The 22,616-nt window shown below is 36.1% G+C and overlaps 1 protein-coding gene across 1 annotated transcript in view; it reads left to right on the forward strand.

Annotated features, from left to right (window-relative positions):
- Positions 1 to 4,204: 4,204 nt before the first annotated feature.
- Polq (DNA polymerase theta) overlaps positions 4,205 to 22,616 on the forward strand; it is a 100,110-nt gene continuing 81,698 nt past the window's right edge. Inside the window, exons 1-7 of the mRNA XM_021727972.3 lie at positions 4,205 to 4,583; positions 5,380 to 5,559; positions 7,061 to 7,191; positions 9,202 to 9,358; positions 12,386 to 12,494; positions 15,135 to 15,354; positions 16,271 to 16,418. Coding sequence (XP_021583647.2) covers positions 4,427 to 4,583; positions 5,380 to 5,559; positions 7,061 to 7,191; positions 9,202 to 9,358; positions 12,386 to 12,494; positions 15,135 to 15,354; positions 16,271 to 16,418 — 1,102 coding nt within the window. The 5' untranslated portion in view covers positions 4,205 to 4,426. The remainder of the gene's footprint in view (positions 4,584 to 5,379; positions 5,560 to 7,060; positions 7,192 to 9,201; positions 9,359 to 12,385; positions 12,495 to 15,134; positions 15,355 to 16,270; positions 16,419 to 22,616) is intronic.

Raw genomic sequence — 22,616 nt, forward strand, 5'->3', positions numbered from 1 at the left:
TTCATGGCCTCTTTTGCTCATTGTGCTTATACGATTTCTTTTCTGTCACACACTTGCTCCCTCTTTTTCTTGGAATTTCTGTTTCTTTTTGAGTTTTTCCTTTGATATCTCAATTTTGTCAAATCCCTTAATCTTTCTCAGTTTTTCTCTAGAAGATTTTTTTCAAAATAGATTCATTGAACTCTTATTTAATCTCTTCCTTTTTATGTTTCACAAAAAATACAAAAGTTATAAAAGCATGATCAGAAATATTGATGTATTAACACAGAACCTCAAAACCAAAGCTTATCAAGTACCATAAACTAAACTAAAAGCAAATATCCGGATTCAAGCCAGCTTCTCTGTCCTGGATGACTACAGACCTAACAGCTTTTCACTGGGCTTCCTGCACTTTCTTGGCTGCTCCTGCTCTGGCTCACCCACAACCATCAATATACACTCCATTCCTCCAGAGTTTGCGATTGAAATGTCAATCATTAAAAGATGAATAAAATAACTTTTCATATCACTCTTTCAAGCTTGGTTCCTTGAATCTAGTACATTTGAATTCTCCCAAGAATATAGAAAGAGGGTGTCAGTCCCTTATTATAACAAAATACCTCAGCCAGCAATGGTGGTGCATGTCTGTAATCCCATCTACTCAGGGGACTAAAACTGAAGGATCGCAAGTTAGAGGTCACACTGGGAAACTTGGTGAGACCCTGTCTCAGAACAAAAATAAATGGGCTGAGGATGTAATTCAGTGGTAGAGCACTCCTGGATTTTATCTCCAGTGACAAAATAAATATGGAAAGAAAGAAAGGAAGGAAGGAAGAAAGGAAGAAAGAAGAGAAGAGCAAGCAGAAAAAACCCCTATAGACCTGATCATTTAAATATTTAAATAAATAGAAGTTTCTTTTTAAAAATTTGTTTCAATTAGTTACACATGACAGTACAATGATCTTGACATATCATACATTTGAATCAGATAGGAAAATAGAAGTTTCTTTGGCTCATGGTCATAATTTGTTGCTAGGAGATCTAACCTAAAACAACAACAATAATCAAACAACAGCTAAAAAACCAAAGGCTAACTGAAATTCACTAAACAGAAAAAAGGAATCATTAAAAGAAAATCTTGGAACATCAAGCAAGAAGACAGACCATAGAAAGACAAAATATGAGTAAATACAGTAGACTTTCCTACTCATCTTTTTCTAAAAGTTTTCTACATTGATAATTGGAACAAAAAAATCTAACACTCTTCATGTTATGGCTCTCCATGAATACAGATAAAATTCTCAAAATAGTTACATATGGCCCAATTTGCCTTTTTTTGTTTCATTTTGTTTACAACAGCATGAAAGTAACATGCATCAATAAAGGCCATATTTCAACTTTTGAATTTTGAACTTATCTGGGGCCTGCAAGTTTGGTAAGATACTCCTTTGCAATGTGATGCTGGACAGCTTTAGTGAGCTTTGGCTTCCAGTCAGTGATGCAGTCACCAGGCAGAAGCAATTAATGTCCTATATTGTGTCGCTGAGCTATAATGGTGGGTAGATTAGGTGCATTAGATGTGTTTTTGACTTATTTTCAACTTAAAATGGGTTTATTAGAACACCCCCTCCCAATCATAAGTCAAGGAGCATCTGTAAGCTATTTCTACTTCTTTGAGTCATTGTGGAGAAATGGGTCTTTCTTCAGGGTCCCCTATAGATTTAAGCCACTGATGAAAACTTTTTCACTAAGGTCACCTGAATTCAAGTCAGCCTCATCCCTGGGCTATACCAGTGGTTCTCAATTCCAGAAGCATGTAAGAAAACCTGGGGAGTTTTTAAGACATACCAGCACCTGGGCTTTAACCCAGACGAATTAAGTCAGAATCGTTAGGAGTAGAATATTTTAAAAGCTCTTTAGGGGATCCTAATATTTAGCCACTGGACCTCTTTCAGTTGAGAAACACTGGACTTTAAACACAAAATCCTCTTAACGAGCATCTCTTTTATCCTGAGCACATAAGACTAACCAGCACCACTCTCACTGCATTTATTTTCTAGCTTTCTTTTTTTGCCCTTTGTGAGTCAGTGCCACTCATATAAGCTATTTATTCAAAGTTGATAAATAATTGTTTTAGTCAATTCATAAATATAGTTTATGTGAATTTTTATTTTTTCATATAACCTCTGAAATTTCAATGGAAAAGTCACTCAATTATTCATGCAAACTTTCTAAGAGGTGAAAGTCCACACAGACAAAGGAAAAGGAAAGGATGAAAATTAAAGGCAACCCTCTACTTCTCCCATCTTCCCAGATATATATATATATATATATATATATATATATTGAAAACTATATTAGAACACTTAAATATCATTTTCTCTGAATAGGACTTACTATATGCCATCCCTGTTCTAAGCACTTTATATACATTGACTCATTCAGTCCTCACAAGAACCAAACAGGTTGTTATTATAATTACTCCCATCATATAGATCAGAAAGCAGGCATAAAGGGGCTAAGAAAGTTGTCCCAAATCACACAGTTAAGTCTTTAAACCCTAGACTGATGACTCCTGAGCTGCACTGCTAATCTCTATGAAGATTATATTGTAAGTTAGGATTCCTTTGATATTTTTATCGAAGAATTTTTTTCTTCTATAGCATTCATTTCAAACAGCACTCATTATTGAAGAAATTTTTATTTCTTCGATAGCACTTTATTTCTCCCTGAACACATCACAATTTAAAATTATTAATTTATTTGTTCATTGTCTGTCTCCTTCTTTACTCTTTCATTCTGAGATCAGAAAGCATTTCACACCAGTTCACTGCCACATACCCAGTGCCTAGCATACAGTGAAGTGGCACCCCCTTTCTCTACAGAAAAGGCTTAACTGGGCTTCTCCAGAAATCTTCACCATGGCTGATTTTAGGACTGACAGCAAAAGAGTCTCTATAAAAGAGTTCAATGTAGATAAACTTCCTATTTTTGTATTGTCCTGTTTTACTTGGCCACTGGCCGGGAAGATACCAGCACTCCAGGTGCTGGACACCCCCTTACTAGTTTTTCACAAACAGGTATCCAGTATAGTAGTTTGTAGAAATGAGCAAGCAAGGCCTCTGGCCTTGAGCTGGGGCTTCACAGAGATGTCTACATTTCTAAAATAGGAGAAGTTACCAATTGGGCTCCATGGTAACAGCTGGCAGGGGGAGGAAAGAAAGGGGAGAAGAAGCTCCCCCCTTCTCAGGTGTTGTCCTTGAGTGGTTAACTTGCCCAGAAGAGTGAAAGAAAAAAACTGCTTTTATGTGAACTTCTGCAGACTGTGAACTTCTGAACCCCTCCCCTTACATGCTGGGTATAAAACTCTGAAACTACCTGAACTCGGGGTTCAGGGGATTGATTGATCACAGCAAAAGTTGTGCCCTCTGAACCTGGCTGCAGCCAAATAAAACTGTTTCCTGCTATGTTTGGTGCCTTGCCTTGGCTGTCCCTACTACAATAGTAGATGATGCTCATTAATAGTTGGGTGAAATGAAGGCAGGACTAAAGCGTTTCTTTCGTGGAGTAATGTTTCCACCTTGCGGAATTTTAGTATATTGCAATTTTTAAAAAAAAACAAGGTAGGTTTTCCTATGATAACTGAAGGTCTGGTGTGCTATTTCTCAAACATATTAGAGTCTTTTTTCTTCTTCTTAATTGGACTAGCCCTTTTGAAGTTTTTTAGCACTCTGGAAGAGCCCAGGCTTTTTAGAGCAGGACTGTGATCTCCTAGGTTTGCTTGGTGAAGTGAACTATGCAACTAGGTAATTAGCGGGCATCACTTTGCGTTCAGAACTCATTTGCTTCCACCTTGTTATAGAACAGAGCACAGATTCCTTAATAGGCTCTTGGCTCAGAGAGGTCCCTCAAGTACATTTACCGCCCCATCCTTGCAGCGTTCACACGGCTATGGAAGGGGTCTGTAGTCCAGCAATCCCCAATTCCGGATCCCATATTCCTCACTGTATGATGGCTAAAATAGAAATTGTATATAGACTTAGTCTTTGTCCTCCTGTCATACATAGGAAGAAAGCGCAAATTATGTTCCATTAGAAACCCTAGGTTTTCTTGAATAATGTTTTGTGTAATGTTCAAAAGAGGGTAGATTCTGGTGTTATCCTCCTTTACTTTTACTTCCACCCTGATTCTGTCACATTGATCACGAAGGAGGCTGGAAGCCGGAAGTCTCGGATTACAACGCAAGCCGCTCCTTCTCCCTTGACTCTATGGTTTTCGGATTACTCTCTCCACCGAAAACTCTATGGTTCCGGGGATGGGTTGGGAGGTCTGAGTTTGAAGACGGTGGCGGGAAGATGATAGTTATATCTGTCATCAGGCCGGAGTTCTCCCCTACGGTAGGGCGCTGGGAGGATGCCTTGTCCTGAACAGCCCAGGAGACTCTGCAATGAATCTTCTTCATCGGAGTGGAAAACGGCGGCGATCAGATTCAGATTCATTCTCGGGAAGCGGCGGCGACAGCGGTTTCAGCCCCCAGCTCCTGTCTGGGCCGGTGCTGAGTCCACCCCCGGGCTTGGGACGCAGCCTGAAGGCCGCAGGTGCAGGTACTCTTGTGCACCCTGGGGGCCACGGGATACGTGGCTAGTTTCGCCAGATCACAGGCCGGACGATGTCCTCGCTGCGTGGAGCTTGCTTGTTGGCACAATCCACTGGAATTCCGCACTCCTCCGTTTGTGACTGGGGCCTGGTGCTGTGGTCACTTTCTGCTCAGACATAGGCATGCTTTCACTGACCGCGCGGTACTCAAGTTCAAGTGACTTCAGGGTTTTTAGATCTTTGCAGAAACAGCCTCCTGGTTGGCCGTTTAAACCCCTTCACCTGAGGGAGGGTTTACTTCTAGAGTGCTAATTTCTCCTTACAGATCCTTGTACCAGGTCGCAGATACAGCGCAGGCAGTTTGGAGCCCAGGGGAAGGCTGGAAGGGATTTGTAGAGTTTTCTCAGATTGGGTTGGGTGCCAGTTGAACATTAACCCAATTCTTCATTGTTTTGGGGCAGTGGTTATAACACTAAAACTTAATAGAAACTTCTTCAACTTAGCTTTGTAATGAATACGTCTCCGGTGAGGAGCACGAGTAGTTCCAAACGCCTTATCCATTGTGCCTAACACAATTTTTTGTTTAGAGCTTTTAAGAAAAAGAAAAATATTATAGCCATTAAATACAAATAACAGTTTTTTTCTTACCTTTCTGAACATGGTCAATTTCTCATAAGCTTCTTGAAGTCAGGATGTGCTTTCATTCCAACACATAAGAATTCCAACACACAGTAGAGGACTAATTGCTAAGGTTATATGTTAGAACTAAATTAAAATATTAATTGTTTATGTTTTTCCTGAAAGGGGTATGCAAGCAAACAGACCTGGATGACCAAGTAGACAAGCTGCTATTGGCAAATTGGGGACTTCCTAAAGCAGTTCTGGAGAAATATCACAGTTTTGGTGTAAAAAAAATGTTTGAATGGCAGGCAGAGTGCCTTTTGCTTGGACAAGTCTTGGAAGGAAAGAATTTAGTTTATTCAGGTATTCAGATTTATGCACATTAATTTCTCTACTATTTTTAAGATGGGAGATGTAAATCTGCTTCCCTCCTTTGATCTCAGTTGCTTTTCAGAGTGTGAGCATTATACATTATATGTTTGTGTATTGACTTTTTTGTATAGAGTTATATGTACAAAAGTACATGTAATATGTTTTGTAGAAGATATACATGGGTTTTCAAGGGCAACTTTGACTTTTGCAATTTTTAACCTGTGCTTATTACCACTCTGATTTTAGAAATTAATCATTTGGTAAGACACAATTCCTTGTGTCAGTTTTCTCTGAAATTGTGAGTCTCCCAGATTTTTCATTATGGCTACAAAACAGAATAAGATAATTAATTTATTAGAAGATATAAGTTCGGGCTGAGGAGTTGGACTGGGGTGGCTTTAAAAACTGTTATCACTCACTTGCTGTATAATCTTGCAAACTGTTTAGAGGTGGGGTGAGGGAAGATACTTGGTAGTATTTAGGAAGCGTTAAGTTATTTCACATGTGTAAGAGTATAAAATAGTTTTTGGCACCTAGGAAGTACTCCTAAATGCTGACTAGTGGAAGAATGACCTAGCCACTTCAGTTGCTTAAACCAAAACTTGGGTATCATTCATTAATGTGTTAACCAGCTCACACAATTAATCAAAAAGCCCTGCGTCTTTTACCTTAAATATCTCTTGATTCTGACTACTTTTGACTACTTCTTTCTGTTCTTAACTCCATTGCCTGGTTCAGCTCCTTGTCTTTTTTTTAGATAATAATCTTTTAATGAGCTTGACCTTTTCCTCTGTTCTTGCCCCACTCTTTCAACCCAAAGAGAGCTTTATAAAATACAAATATGATCTTGTCACTCCCTTACTCATCTGTCATTCTGCATTACTTTTAGGATAGTCTAACCTCTTTAAACTCTGGAATTATAAAACTCTCTGTCATGTCTCTGTTATGTCTCTTTATTTTTTTGCTCCCCTGGATCACTTCATATTCCAGGCTTACTAAATCGCTCATTGTCTCCTGAACATGCCAGGTTTTCTTCCAGGCCTTTGCACTTGCTGTTTCTCATGCTTGTCATTCCTTTCCTCTTTCCTTCTCATAAGTTCTGTTTCCTTTCCTTAAGCTTCCTTACAGCTCCTCTCCCTCAACTTCTGGCTCCTATCAGAGGTTACAAGTATTCATCTTCTTCCTCAAGCAGGTCTTTTAGCCATGCAGTATTTAAAGAGAAGAATCTTTAGGTATAACTAGGTACTTGCTAATATTCATCATTCATTGCTGATATGAAGCTTTTTTACTCTCTGGTTTTAGTGTGAGACTATTTAGAAAGCTGGCTTACAGTTAGGGATTTTCAGGGTATAAGGATTTCAAGTGTTAGTTGAGACTTTCCTGATACGGTCATCTTAGGTTCCATAGTATTAGATATGGCTTAAAACATTCAAGTGATGTACCAGATGTTACTTGTTTTTTGTTATAACTTTGTGGAATAATCATGTTTTAGCTCCTACAAGTGCGGGGAAGACTCTTGTTGCAGAATTGCTCATTTTGAAGCGGGTTTTGGAAATGCGAAAGAAAGCTTTGTTTATTCTCCCCTTTGTTTCTGTGGCTAAAGAGAAGAAGTACTATCTCCAGGTAATGTTCTTGTACTAAGTTTGAAATAGTGAACGCCCATTATTGGCAACCTTGGCTTATTGATTTGAAATTGAATTATATAAGAAATGAAAAATCTCTTGTTGCACTCATCTAGATTTAAATGTTGACCATTAAAGCATTGAAAGTTAATGGAGGGAAACTTTAAAAAAATATTATTGAATAAGAAAGAAAGAGCCCTTATGTAAAAATTTGTAAACTTTTCTTAGGAAGGAAACAGAATACTTCAATTGGCCTATAACCATGCAAATTAAGAATCAGGGTTAAAACTAAATGGTAGGACTAGACTGAAGTGTAGAAAGGAGTGAGTGTTTAAGGAAGCATATCTTATCCTTTTTGAGGGACACTAGGAACATTTAGGGGCTGAATAACAAGATACATTGGAGCTTAGGTAAAGCTTCAGGTCTGTGACCTGTTCCTCTGTTCTTAAAACATGAATAGTAGTTTACATTGATATGATACTAACGGTTTTTAAGGCATTTTCACAAATAAAGTGTTTCATAAAATAGATTAAACTTATTGTTGTGGTTTGCATTGAAAAAAAAAGTATTATTGGAATGAAAAGATCTTTGTACTGTTAGGCCAAAAAATCTGAGTTTTAGTCCCAGTTTTACTACTGTGTCTTCAGCCCAGACACACACTCTGCTGGGCCTCAGTGTTTTTGTTTTTAAAATGAGGATGTTAACCCTTTGCACTATTGGTTAACTCAATAAATGCTCAGAGGAAATTGATTGAATGAACAGCTTTAAAGTTCTATGGTTCTATAAATCTTTTTAACAGTTATTTCAGAGGCCAAATAGCCAACAAAGCTGGTCCTACATGGTAACAACTTCTCAACTTATACCCAAAATAACTAAATGATGAAAGGATCCTTTTTATTGAGAAGGTATGTTAGTTAAAAGTTAAACTTGGGGCTGGGGATGTGGCTCAAGCAGTAGGGGATGTGGCTCAAGCAGTAGCGCACTTGCCTGACATGCGCGGGGTGCTGGGTTGGATCCTCAGCACTACATAAAAATAAAAATAAAGGTGTTGTGTCCACCGAAAACTAAAAAAATAATTATTAAAAAATTCTCTCTCTTTCTCTCTCAAAAAAAAAGTTAAACTAAAAAAAATTAATATTAAAGTCCCACAGAATTAAACTTTTAAAGACTTTTCTTCCATTATTGGTCTTTAGTAGAATAATAAGACTATATTTAGTAGAATAAAAAGACTTTACCAGGAATAGAAAGAAGCATTTGAGGCTGGATCTGCCCTCTCCACAATTCGTGTATGTATGTATCCATTATTATATTTTGATGCTATGATATCTTGATTAGGCCTAGACCCAGAGACTACCATTCAACAGGAAAGTAGTAGGGAGCCACAGAAACTGTATTTGAATTTGGGACCCTGGGATAATTTTCTACCTTATTTTTAAAATGTATTTTTAACTATTAAAACGCCATTTAAGATGTGGCCACTAGAATAAAATGGTTATAGTAGTAGCAAAATCAGCAAGAATTTCAGCTACTCATCGAGAACTTGGTGAACTTGAAAATAACATGGTCAGATATTTTCTTTCATGTGCAGAAGCTAGAGAAAAAATAGCAAATTCCTTAAAATGTTAAATTAGTGTTAAAATCAGCTAGTTTATTTCTGTTTATTAAATTAAAAATGTTAGTGTTTAAGGTAAATTTTCTCCAATTTTTATAAATACCTCTTAGAACTTTGTAGGTTATTAAATACTATCATTAAAATGATGTACTTAATTTTATTTGACTCTGTCTTAATAGGAATTCCTGCACTAAGCTTTGTCATTTCTAAACTTAATATTTCTAGTATATGGTTTTAAAACAAAACAAAATAAAAACAGAAAGTCCTGGCCAGGAACAACTGAGATTAATCTGATAAATGTCTTTAAATGCTTATGTCTGTTTTCTGGAATGGAATCTACCTGTAATTGATATATTTTGACCTTTTACCACCCGTATTGTTTCTTTTTACTCAATTCAGAGCCTGTTTCAGGAAGTAGGAATAAAAGTTGATGGGTACATGGGCAGTACCTCTCCAACAGGGCATTTCTCTTCCTTGGATATTGCTGTCTGCACAATTGAGAGAGCCAATGGTCTTATCAATCGCCTCATAGAGGAGAATAAGATGGATCTACTGGGTAAGAAAATACAAAAATGTTTTTTTGGGCACTACTGGGAATTGAACTCAGGAGTGCTCTACCACTGAGCTATATCCCCACCCTTTTACTGTTTGAGACAAGGTCTCATTAAGTTGCCCAGGCTGGCCTTGAACTTGTGAACCTCCCACCTCAGCCTCTTGAGTTGCTGGAATTACAGGTATGTACTACCATTCCAGGCAAAAAATTAGAAAATTAAACACATTTTCTGTTGTTATTTTTGATTAAATAAAGGGGAGCTACTGTGATTTCTATATGTCCCATGTTGTTATTCCATTATCTGTCATCTACTTCTGGAGGCAAGAATTGGCATCTGAAATATTAGGAAATCTGCATTAAAAAATACAAGTTTTGTGTTCTGCTATTATTGATCTTACTACCTTGGATTTTTGTGCTTTCGAAAACAGAGATGATATCTTTGAGCCTCAGTCTTTTCTCATTTCTTCTTTTTTGTCTAAACTTTACCAGGAATAGAAAGAAGCATTTGAGGCTGGATCTGCCCTCTCCACAATTCGTGTATTATGTATCCATTATTATATTTTGATGCTATGATATCTTGATTAGGCCTAGACCCAGAGACTACCATTCAAAAGGGAAATAATAGGGAGCCACAGAAACTGTATTTGAATTTGGGACCCTGGGATAATTTTCTACCTCATTTTTTAGATTTATTTTTAACTACTAAAAGGCCATTTAAGATGTGGCCACTAGAATAAAATGGTTATGGTGGTAGCAAAATCAGCAAGAATTTCAGCTACTCATTGAGAACCTGGTGAACTTGAAAACATCATGGTCAGCTGTTTTCTCTTATGTGCAGAAGCTATAGAGAAATAGTGAATTAAAAAGGGGGATCTCATGAAAATAAAAGGGAGGAGAGTAAAGGAAGGGTTTCAAGGGGGAGGGGGAAGGATGGGAAACGGAAGGAACTGTGAAATGACATTGACCAAATTATGCTGTGTATGCATGAATATATCACAATGAATTCCACTTTTATGTGCAACTATATTGCACTAATTAACAAAAAATAGAAGGAAGAACAGTAAGGAAAGGAGATTGTAGTGGGGGGAGTGAAGAGTAAGGGGAAGTATTGGGGATTGAAATGGAGCAAATCATGTTATATGCAATTTTAAGTATGTCAGAATCAACCCTCCTATTATATATAATAATAATGCACTTATAAAATATTTATGTATCACAATAGTGCAATCCTTCACAATTTAATAAATAAAATATACAAAAATACCATGGTAATGTTGAGGCAGGATCAAAGAATATGAGACATGGACTCTATTCTATAAAGCCTTTGAGAAAGAAATCACAATCAATTTGTCTTTTTTTAAAAAATATTATTTATTATTTTTGAAACAGCAAAACAAATTCCACTTTCACCACAATAATTAAATGTTTTACTATAAAGCAAACACTATAAAAAAATAGATGGCATACAGGTTGAATACAAAGAAACAGAGTGTGACTTCTGCAAAACTTTTGTGTGGCCTTTTCCTATTTCTACTTGCTCTGCCCTGTTGAATTTTCTTTTTTTTTTTTTTAAATTGGTTTTATTTTTTGAATACATGACAGCGGAATGCATCACAATTCTTATTACACATATAGAACTGTTTTTCATGCCTCTGTTTGTACATAAGTATGTTCACACCAATTCGTGTCTTCATACATGTACTTTGGATAATGATGTCTATCACATTCCATCATCCTTGCTAATCCCCTGCCCCCTCCCTTTCCCTCCCACTCCTCTGCCTTATCTAGAATTTATCCATTCCTCCAATGCCCCCCCATCCCTACCCGACTATAAGCCAGCCTCCTTATATCAGAGAAAACATTCAGCATTTGTTTTTTTGGGATTGGCTAACTTCACTTAGCATTTATCTTCTCAAATGCCATCCATTTACTTGCAAATGCCATGACTTTATTCTCTTTTATTGCTGAGTAAAATTCTATTGTGTATATATGCCACATTTTTTTTTTTTTACATCTATTCATCCACTGAAGGGCATTTAGGTGTGCTCCACAATTTAGCTATTGTGGATTGTGCTGCTATAAACATTGATGTGGCTGTGTGCCTGTAGTATGCTGTTTTTAAGTCCTTTGGGTATAGTCCGAGGAGAGTCACAATTTGTATCAACTGTTTTATTACTTGTGACTCCACTGGATGTCAAATATCTTAAGGATTATAATAATATTATTAAATGTTATTTCCAGTGTATCTAGTGCAATGCTTGGCATATTAGGTAAAATAAACATTTTTGGATGATAAATAAATTCTGGAATAATTCAACAAATAGCAGGACTTTGGAAAACCTTACTGCTAAGGAAAAAGAGTATCCCATGTCCTTAGGAAGTTGTCTGAATGGTCCTGATTTTGGTGGGATCCATTGCGGGAGATACCAGTGCATGTGAAACACTGAAGTCACAAAAATGTTTACCAAAGAAGGCATGGGTTGACACTAAATTTTCAGTATTATTTCAAGTATATAGATTGGTTCAATTCTCTAAGTAGGGAGAAGGACATTATGATCATATTTATCTTTTGCAGTAGTCTATCATTTTAAAAAGTTCCTTAAAATCATCTGTTTCTTTTTGACCTGATTCTGTTTTTTTTTGGCACAACTTTCTAATGTGAATATGGTTGTTTCCTCCTAAAAAAAGTTGACACACTGTATAACTGACATAGAAATCTTTGATATATCATTCCTGTAAGGTTACCAATTTGGAAGTGAGTAACAAGAGGCAGTTTTCCTTGGGTTTGGACAGACCTAAGTCAGCTAATCATTGGTTTTTAGCTTTAGAATATATCCAGGAAAAGAATTGCCCATTGTGTGGAATCTGTTTTTTGTTTTTGTTGTTGTTGTTTGTTTTATGGTTTGAAATCTGCATCATTTATAATAAATAAAGGTAAATGCTTACTGTAGGGTATAAGATGTTGAATCTCTTAAAAGTCTTCTTGGAATTATGATTTTGTAAAACTTGGTATCTGGAAAATCTTTTTAGGAATGGTGGTTGTGGATGAGTTACATATGTTGGGAGACTCTCACCGAGGATATTTGCTGGAACTTTTGCTGACCAAGATTTGCTATATTACTCAGAAATCAGCATCTAGGTGAGTAGCTGAAATAACTGAATTCTTGAGATTTCAAACAATGTTGGAAAAATGTTTGCAAAAGTAGGCGTTAAACTAAAAGAGGACGGTACTTTCCTTATTTAGAGCAACTGTATAGTAGTTTTTGTTCTAAAATGAGTTCTTTAGATAAACTAATTTTAGATTACTTTGTAAACATTCTAAGACTTGACTGCTCATTGCTTTATTTCAGTGTACATAGTTTTGCAATAGGTTTTGGAAATCTAGTTTTTCTGTTTGTCAGTTTTATTTACATATAATTTAAGCAGGTAACGCTTATTTTGTCAAATAGTGGTTCTTCAACTCCTACTTCTCAGTGGCAACAACTTTCAAATCTTCTAGGTTTTTGTTTTTGTATTTACACTAGTATCTCTAAATGCTGCTCCTTGAGTTCTTTTATATTGACTTCTTACTATGGAACATGAAGATTGGGTTCTCTTATATTCTCTATGCAACAATACCCAATCTTCTCCCCCATTCTGTATAGTCTCTCTTTCTCCTTTGATCCTGTTTCTACTCTCTAGATATAATTATATTCTAATTTTGCTTAGATCGTTATTCAGTGTCATAGTAATGTGACTGTCTGAATGCCATTAACCACTGAGCTATTATAAACTGTAATTACTTTTACTTTTCTAAAAAGCCTTTTTTTTCTCTGAAATTAACAAATGTATTTTTTAATGGCTTGGTTTCCTTATGCATTTATTGCTAATATATCCATAGCCTCTTGCTCAATTGTGTAAATCTCCATTATATTCCAGCACATTTGATATTCTACCAAAGTTGTCATCTTGAAGATGTTTCTCCTAAAGCCTTCTGAGTTGTTCCAATCTGAAAGGTGGTTAGTCTGTACTTGTGTTGTGCTGCAGTCATCTGGGATCTCCCTTCACCATTATCACTCATTTCTATTGCTTTTTACTTCAGGTAGAGCCCCCTTTCTGGATCACATGTCTTTCTTTTCATTTATTTCCTTACTTTGGTGGGGATGTCTTCTCGGAAGTACCACTTTATTTCTGTGAACACACTATCATGGTTATCGGTTATTTGAGAACTTGTGTGTTTGAAAATGTGTTGCAATTATTTTCATAGATTGTCTGGACATAAAAATCAAGATTGGGAATGTTTTTCCTTCAGAATTGTCATGGCTTTACTTTCCCATTTTATTGAGAAATCCAATGCCATGCTGATCATTCATTCTTTGTATAAATTTTTAAAATTCTGTCTGGGAGTTTTTAGGAGCTCCTTTCTTTCCCTATGTTTTGAAATTTTGTACCAATATGTCTTGCTGGACACTTAATAGGCTCTTTCCATTTTGTGGAGATTTAAGCACATTTTTCTTTCTCAGTATGTGATAGAACAAGCAGATAACCATCTGTATCCCAAATCTTTATGGATATGATAATATTACTATGAAATCAGCAATTTTGACCTAATGGATACATGTATAATAATTAGCAAAAAATGTCAGAGTACATGTCAGTTCCACATGAAACATTTATGAAGAGATTTATCATATGCTGGGTCATAAAGAAAGTCTTAACATATTTCAAAGGTTTGAAATGACTTAAAATATATTCTCTGACAACAGAAGAATGGAGTTAGGAAAAATATATTCTCTGACAACAGAAGAATGGAGTTAGGAATAAGGATAAGCAAAGCACAAGCTGAAAATGCCTACATGTTTGGAAATTAAGCAATATGTTTTAGGCTCATTTTGGGTCAAAAAAATTAATCACAATAGAAATTAGAAAATAGTTTTGAACTAGAAAAATATTTCAACAAAATTGTGAAATGCAGCGAAAGTTATTTTTAAAGGGAAATTGATAGTATGAAATGTTTATCTTATTATAGAAGGCAGACGGGAAATGTTATTTAATTATCCATTTCAAGAAACTTTGAAAAAGAATAATAAAATAATGCCACAGAAGTAAAAGGAAATAAATGATAAAATTAAATGCAAAAATAAATGAAAAAGGAAAGTCACTTTCCAGAAAATTTAAAAGTTCTACAAATGAATAAGAAATACATAAATAACCCAATATATCAATGAAGAACTTGAATAGACATTTGAAAGACAGTTTCCCAATGGTCTGTATACATGAAATGGTGCTAGTCTCATTAGTAATCAGAAAAATAGAAATTACTTTTTCATGTTTACAACTTGCTCTCTAGAATGGCTAACATTAAAAAGATTGATAATACTAAGTAATGACAAGATTGTGGAACAATAGAATACACATATACTGTGGGAGTGTTACTTTGGTTCAGACTCTCTGGAAAACAGTTTGGCATTATCTCTTAAAATTGAAGATCTGTGACCTAGTAATCAATGATATAGTAATTTTATTCCTAGATCCTGTTCCCTAAAAAATTATATGCATGTGTATGCCAAAGGACATGCCCAAGAACATTATTAGCACCACTACTTGTTAATATACTGTGTTTTTTTTCTAATATTTATTTTTTAGTTATAGGTGGACACAATATCTTTATTTTATTTTTATGTGGTGCTGAGGATTAAAGCTGGTGCCTCACACATGGTCAGCGAGTGCTCTACCTCTAAGCCACAAACCCAGTCCCAATATACTGTTTTTTAATGTGAGTTTCATTTATTTTTCATAGCCAGGCAGATTTAGCCAGTCCTCTGTCTAATGCTGTACAGATTGTTGGAATGAGTGCTACTCTTCCTAATTTGGAGCTTGTGGCTTCCTGGTTGAATGCTGAACTCTATCATACTGACTTTCGCCCTGTACCACTTTTGGAGTCAGTAAAAATTGGAAATTCCATATATGACTCTTCAATGAAGCTTGTGAGGGAATTTCAACCCATGCTACAAGTGAAGGTAAGTCATTATTTTTATATCATAGCTCTTGGTATCATTGTGTTTAATGTCATTTTCTAGCAAGTTAACAATTTTTGGAATATAATGAGAGGTTGCAAAATAGATGAATGCATGTTCCACATCCACTAGAATTAAAACTAAGCCAGTCAGTTTCACTTTAAAGAACTGATGGTGATAGTGAAGGAGGAAATGTAGTTGTGCCTTGACCATCGTTTCCTGATATATGATATACCCATTTTTAAGAATATACTTAGTTTTGTGGATTTTTCTGTTTAACTAGGAAAAGATTTTCTTATGCTAGTTTAAACTAAACACTAATGTGGAAAATTAACCTTATATTAAATGGTAGGTATAATTATAGTATATAGAATGAAAAGCACATCATTTGGGAGTTAGACCTACTTCTGACATTTAATAGTAATACTTGATAAGGTTAAGATAGTAGTTGAATCACAAAACTTCTCAGAACCTAGTATCTTCATTTATATGTGGCCCAGGTAGGCCTCAAACTCTTAATTTTCTTGCCTCAGCTTCCTGAGTAGCTACATTTATGGATATGCGCTACCATGCCTGGATTGTTTTCTATTTTGTTATGGACTTTGTAGCTGATTTTTTATTATGCCTTTGAATAATAAAATTTTTCCTGTGAAGAAAAGTGAATGATTTTAAACTGGTGTGAGGAAATTTTTTTGTGGTCCTGAGGATTGGACCCAGGAATGCTGAGCTACATTCTTGGCCCCTTTTTATTTTTTATTGTGAGATAAGGTTTTGCTAAGTTGCCAAGGCTAGCTTCCCAGCTTATGATCCTCCTGTCTTAGCCTCCTCAGTTGCTGAGATTATAGGTGTGTACCAACACACCTGGTATGAAAATGTTTTAAAAGTACCACTGAGGTCGTTATTTCTCTTTCTTTTTTAGGGTGATGAAGACCATGTTGTTAGTTTGTGTTATGAGATCGTTCGTGATAACCATTCAGTATTACTTTTTTGTCCATCAAAAAAATGGTGTGAGAAACTGGCAGATATCATTGCCCGAGAGTTTTATAATCTACATCATCAAGCTGAGGGTGAGTTACCAATGGTAATGAAAGCCTACATACTTAGTACGTTTGCTTGAAAGAAATGTTAGTGATTATATTAAGGAAGTATGATTCTCTTCCACATTGCTACTGCCTGCTTTCTAGGCACTCTTTACAAAATTATGTTTTTATGATTCTACTCTTCTGACATCATTATAGGAATTGTGAACACATACTCAGGCTTCTTCAGATCTTCACATCTTCACATCCTCAGATTTCTAAAATACTGGGTTTATATAGGTGTAAACTAAAATTCTTCATTTGGCATCCATGGGCTTTGATCTTTGGTGCCCCTGAATTGTATGGAAGACTATGCATACAACCATATTTTTTTCTGGGAAAAGTAGTTGTATCTTTCTTTGTATTTCCAAAGGTGTGACTCTAAAAAGAATCATGTGTATAAGTATATATGTGTGTATATGTGTGTTTGTGTGTGTGTGTATAAAACATATATACACATCTATGTACACTTATATTTTAAAATCAGTTTTATTGAATATAGCTTATCCATTTTAAGTGTATAATCTGATGAATTTTAACAAATGTATGCATCTGTTTAACCACCACTATAGTCGATGCATAAAACATTTCTATCATTTAAAATGTTCTCTTCTGCTCCTCTTTTTTTTTTTTTTTTTTGGTACTGGATATTGAACTCTGGGGCACATGACCACTGAGACACATCCCCAGTCCTATTTTGTATTTTATTTAGAGACAGGGTCTCACTGAGCTGCTAAGCACCACATGGTTGCTGAGGCTGACTTTGAACTCATGATCCTCCTGTCTCAGCCTCCTGAACTGCTGAGATTTCAGGTGTGTGCCACTGCGCCTGGCTTCTTCTGCTCTTTTGTTGTCAGTCTCTTCCCTTTGTCCCCAGTCCCAGGCAAACACTGATGTGCTTTTTGCCATTTTAGATTACTTGTGCCTTTTCTAAGAATTTCATGTAAATGAAGTCATACAGCATGCATATGTCTTTTTTATATGACCTCTTTCATTTAATGTAATGTTTTTGAGGTCCATTCAGGTTGTTGATTTATTAATTTGTTCTTTTTTAATTGTTGGATGATGATCTAGAGCATTACTATAAACATTAGTATTTATTTTTACTGATTCTAGGATGAAAACTGCTGCCTCAACATTTTGACTATCCTGTTGTCCTTTGGGCTCCACAATAAATATAGGGAAGACAGAGACTAGTACTAGTTACAAGATATTAGTATATTTTATTATGTCACTAAACCAGTGGCATCATGAAGGCAGGTAATAGATATCTCAAGCCTAGCCCCAACAAGTAAACTTTGTCTAAAAGTAATATTGGCTAGACTCTGATCCAACATTGTGTTCTCTCTTCCTGTTGCCTCTTAATTGATGCTTTCTCTACCATGCTAACTCATTTTCCTTACATTGTGCTATTAAAAGTTATATTCCTTAATGACCAGAATCAGAGTTATTTCCTTTTCTTGAGGTTTTATTCCTTTGATCTGTAGCAGTGGTTCCCAGATGCTAGAGCTTGGACTAGAGTCTGGTCTGTAATGAAATTTCCACCAGAAGAATAATACAGCATGTTTTTAATAAAGCTGAAGTTTAAAGTTTGAAATTATCCCTATGAAATATATAAAAGATATTAAAGTATAAATTTTTATATCTAAAAGTCTGAAAAATTCTTTAAGAAACCATAGTTCCTGAGGGATTCAAGATGGTGGGCTAGAGGGAGCCTGCCTTCTTAGTTGCTGTATGGCTTGGGATTCAAGCAGCAGGAATACTGCTTCTCTGTTAGGTGGGAGAAAGAGGGATTTCACTAAAACTCTATATTGGACAGTCAGAGTATCTCTTAGAGAGTCAGAAATTTGGGGTAAATTAAACAAAGAAGAAAGACTACATTGGAGCTAAGCTGGTTGTGTCAGCAGTGGTAGGGGTAGTTTAACCCAGAGGAAGGAGGAACACAGAGAGAAACACAACAGACAGATTTAGTACAGAAAAACTTGAGGTCAGAAAAGGAGCCTTCCCTTAGCTGATCCAGAAGCTGCACTGTGCACTGGTGCTTGAAAAGTGCCCAGTATCTCTCCACTCACGACTTTGGCTGCTGAGAGCTGAGGTGGAGCCACCTTGAGGTGGCTGTGGGAGCTGGAATATCAGAGCAAACAGGGCTACACTGTCCTGGCAAATGCATTCCATGTAGACTGGGGTGTACCTAGCAAAATGGGAGTGAAGCAGGCACAGAAAATATTTTACCCAGGGGGATTCAAATGGGAAAAGTGAATGGGAGCTCACCTTTGAGTCTGGTTCATGTGATCTGCTGAAGTAGTCTGGAATCTGAACATGTGGGTGGCACTACATGCAGGGACTAAGCCTGGGAAACCTGGAAAGGCCATGTTCATGGGCAACAGGGTGGGTGAAGGATTGACTCCTCTCCCCCCACAAGTATTGTTTTAGTCAGCTTTTATTTTTTCCTAACTAAAAGAACAGTTTTAGAGGCTCACAGTTCCAGAGATCTCAGTTCACAGACAGCTGGCTGCATTCTTTGGAGCTCAAGGTGAGGCAGATCATCATGGCAGAAGAATGTGGTGGAGGGAAATGGCTCAAGACCTCACATCAGGAAGCAGAGAGAGTCTGCACTCACCACATATAAAATATATATCCCAAAGGCATGTCCTATATGACCTACCTCCTCCAGCCAACCTCTACCTGACTACAGTTACCATCCAGTTAATCCCTTGGAGGGGATTAATTCATGGATTGGGTTGATGTTCTTATAACTCAATCATTCACCTAAACTTTCTTGCATTGTTTCACACATGAATTTTTGGGAACACCTCATATCTAAACCAAAGCAAGTAGAATCCTTGGGAGGCTCCTGAGAACCAGACTCCCAACCGAGATAGGCAACTTCCAGGCACTAGTAGTATGTTGATCTAATCTCTCCAGAGCAGAAACCAGCAAAGACCCTGAGGGCTGATTAGATCTAAGTCCCACTTGCTGGAATTCCACCCATAAACTCTACAACTGCCCCACTCTGGGAGTGTATTATCTGGTCTGTGCAGACAAAATTTCAACTGATAGAACTTCCTCTCCCATCCTATTTTATACTGGGGAGAAGAGAAGTTGAGATTTGGCCCAGCTTTAGTCTTAGGCCATTGCAACTGGCAGCTTGGTGTACAACACAGAAAGAAGAAGGGGTGAACAGCACTCAGCCCTTGCTCTTGTTTAGTACATTCCATAAGAAATGGAAAGAAGGATAGATATAGACACTGTCCATCTATTCTTTTTTTTTAAAATTGGTCCTTAGTTATATGTGACAGTAGAATACATTTTGACATAATTATATGAGCATTGGAATATACATTATTCTAATTCTGACTCCAGTATTTCTTCTTCCCCTTACTTTTCCCTACCCTTGCTCCGTTCCCTCTATTGATTTTTCTGCCATTTATCCATAGTTATTATTTTTTAAATTAGTTTCTTGTACATGATAGTGAGATTCACTGTGGTGTATTCATATATGTACGTAGGAAAGTTATGTCAGATTCATTCCACTGTCTTTTCCTTTTCTTATACCTCCTCCCTTTCCTTCATTACCCTTTGCCTAATCCACTGAACTTCTATTCCATACTCACCCCTTACTGTAGGTTAGATTCCACATATCATAAAACATCTGACATTTGTTTTTTTGCAACAGGTCTATTTCACTTAGCATGATAGTCTCTGGATCCATCTGTTTACAGGTAAATGTCATGAAGTCATTCTTCTTTATGGTTGAATAATACTCCACTGTGTATATACGCCACATTTTGTGTATCCATTCATCTGTTGAAAGGCACCTAGTTTGGCTCCTTGGCTTAGCTATTGTGAATTGTACTGCTATAAACTGAGTCTCTGTAGTATATTGATTTTAATTCCTTTGGATATATACCAAGGAGTAGGATAACCATGTCAGTGGTGGTTCCATTCCTAGTTTTTTGAGGAAGCTCCATACTGCTTTCTAGAGTGGTTATACCAATTTATAGTCCCATTAGCAATGTATGAGCAGACTCTTTTCCCCACATCCTCACCAACATTTATTGTTACTTGTATTCTTGAAAATTGCTATTCTAACAGAAGATGAAATCTCGGTGTAGTTTTAATTTGTATTTCTCTAATTGCTAAAGATATAGAACATTTTTTTATATATTTGTTGACTATTAATATTTGTTCTTTTGACAAGTGTCTATTTAGTTCTTTTGCCCATTTATTGATTGGGTTATTTGTGTTTTTGGTGTTAAGTTTTTTGAGTTCTTTGTATATCCTGGAAATTAACAGCTTATCTGAGGTGCAAGTGGCAAAGATTCTCTCCCATTCCATAGGCTCTCTCTTTATATTCTTGATTGTTTTCGTTGTTGTTAAGAAGCTTTTTGTTTGATACCATCCCATATATTGATTATTGATTTTAATTATTGTGCTTTAACAAGGAGTCTTGTTTCAAGAAGTCAGTAGCTGAGCTGATATGTTGGAGTGTTGGGCCTACAGTTTCTTCTAGTGTGTGCAGGGTTTCTGGTGTAATTTCTAGATTTTTGATACATTTTGAGTTGAGTATTGTGCAGAATGAGAGATCATTATTAATTTCATTCTATGCATATGGATTTCCATTTTCCCAGCACCATTTGTTGAAAAGTCTATCTTTTCTCTAACATATGTTTTTGGCACCTTTTCCTGGTATGCAATAACCATATTTATATGGGTTTGTCTCTATGTCTTCTATTCCAGGGGTCTTGGTGCCAATAGCATGCTGTTTTTGTTACTATAGCTCTGTAGTATACTTTGAGGACTAGTATTATGATGCCTCCTTCTTCACTTTCTTGCTAATGAATGCTTTGGCTGTTCTGGGTCTCTTATTTTTCCAAATGAAATTCACAACTGCTTTTTCTATTTCTGTCAAGAACGTCATTGGAATTTTGATGGGAATTACATTGACTCTGTGTATATGCATGAAGCATAATTTTGTTGAATTCCTTCCACAGTTTCTCTGTTTTCCTGACCCTCCTGCCTTACCCTCAATCTCCTTTTTATACTCCACTGACTTGCCTCTGTACTTATATCTGACCTCTACTCTTCTTTCTCCGTACTTTGTTCTAGCTTCTGCATGTGAGAGAAAACATTGAATTGATTTTTCTGAGTCTGGCTTTTTTTACTTAGCATGATGTTCTCCATTTCCTTCCATTTGCCTGCAAATGCCATAATTTTATTCTTCTTTATGACTGAGTAAAACTCCATTTTTTTTTGTGTGTGTGTTTATTGCTTTTTCTTAATCCATTCATCTATTGACAACCAGTTGGGCTAGTTCCATAATTTGGCTATTGTGAATCATGTTGCTATAAACACTGATGTAGCTGTATCACTATTGAATGATAAATTTAGTTCTTTTGGATAAATAACAAGGAGTGGGATAGCTGGATCATATGGTGATTCTATGCATAGTTTTATGAGGAATCTCCATACTGCTTTCCAGAGTGGTTGTAATAATATGCAGTCCAACTTACAATGTATGAGTGTACCTATTCCTCCACATTCTTGCTATCATTTATTATTTGTACTCTTTTTATATTGATTCTTTTTAGTGACAGTAGAATCCACTTTGATATAATTATGAAAGCATGCAATATATATTGATCTAATTTAGCAATTGCCATTCTGGCTAGAATGAGATGAAATCTTAGTATAGTTTGAATTTACATTTTCCTGATGGCTAGAGATGCTAAACTTTTTTTTTTCATCATTTGTTGGCCATTTGTAATTTTTTTTTAGAAATATCTGTTCAGTTATTTTGCCCATTTATTGAAATGATAGGGTTATTTTTTAATTTTTATTTTTTTTTGGTGTTAATCTATTTGAATTCTTTATATTTCTGGATATTAATGCCCTGTCAGAGAAGTAGCTGGCAAAGATCTTCTCCCATTCAGTAGGGTCTCTCTTCATACTCCTAATATTTCCTTTGCTGTGCAGAGCTTTATAATTTTATGGCATTTCACTTATTGATTGGTGTTTTATTACTTGAGTTAGAAGTCTTTTTAAGAAAGTCAGTGCCAGCACCAACAGGATAGAATGTTGACTTGTGTTTTCTCCTAGCAGTTGCAAGTTTTCTGGCTTATTGCTAAAAGTCTTTGATCTACTTTGACTTGACTTTTCTGTAGGGTGAGAGGGATCTATTTTGAT

Source organism: Ictidomys tridecemlineatus, chromosome 3 (assembly GCF_052094955.1).
Source record: "Ictidomys tridecemlineatus isolate mIctTri1 chromosome 3, mIctTri1.hap1, whole genome shotgun sequence".
NCBI lineage: Eukaryota > Metazoa > Chordata > Mammalia > Rodentia > Sciuridae > Ictidomys > Ictidomys tridecemlineatus.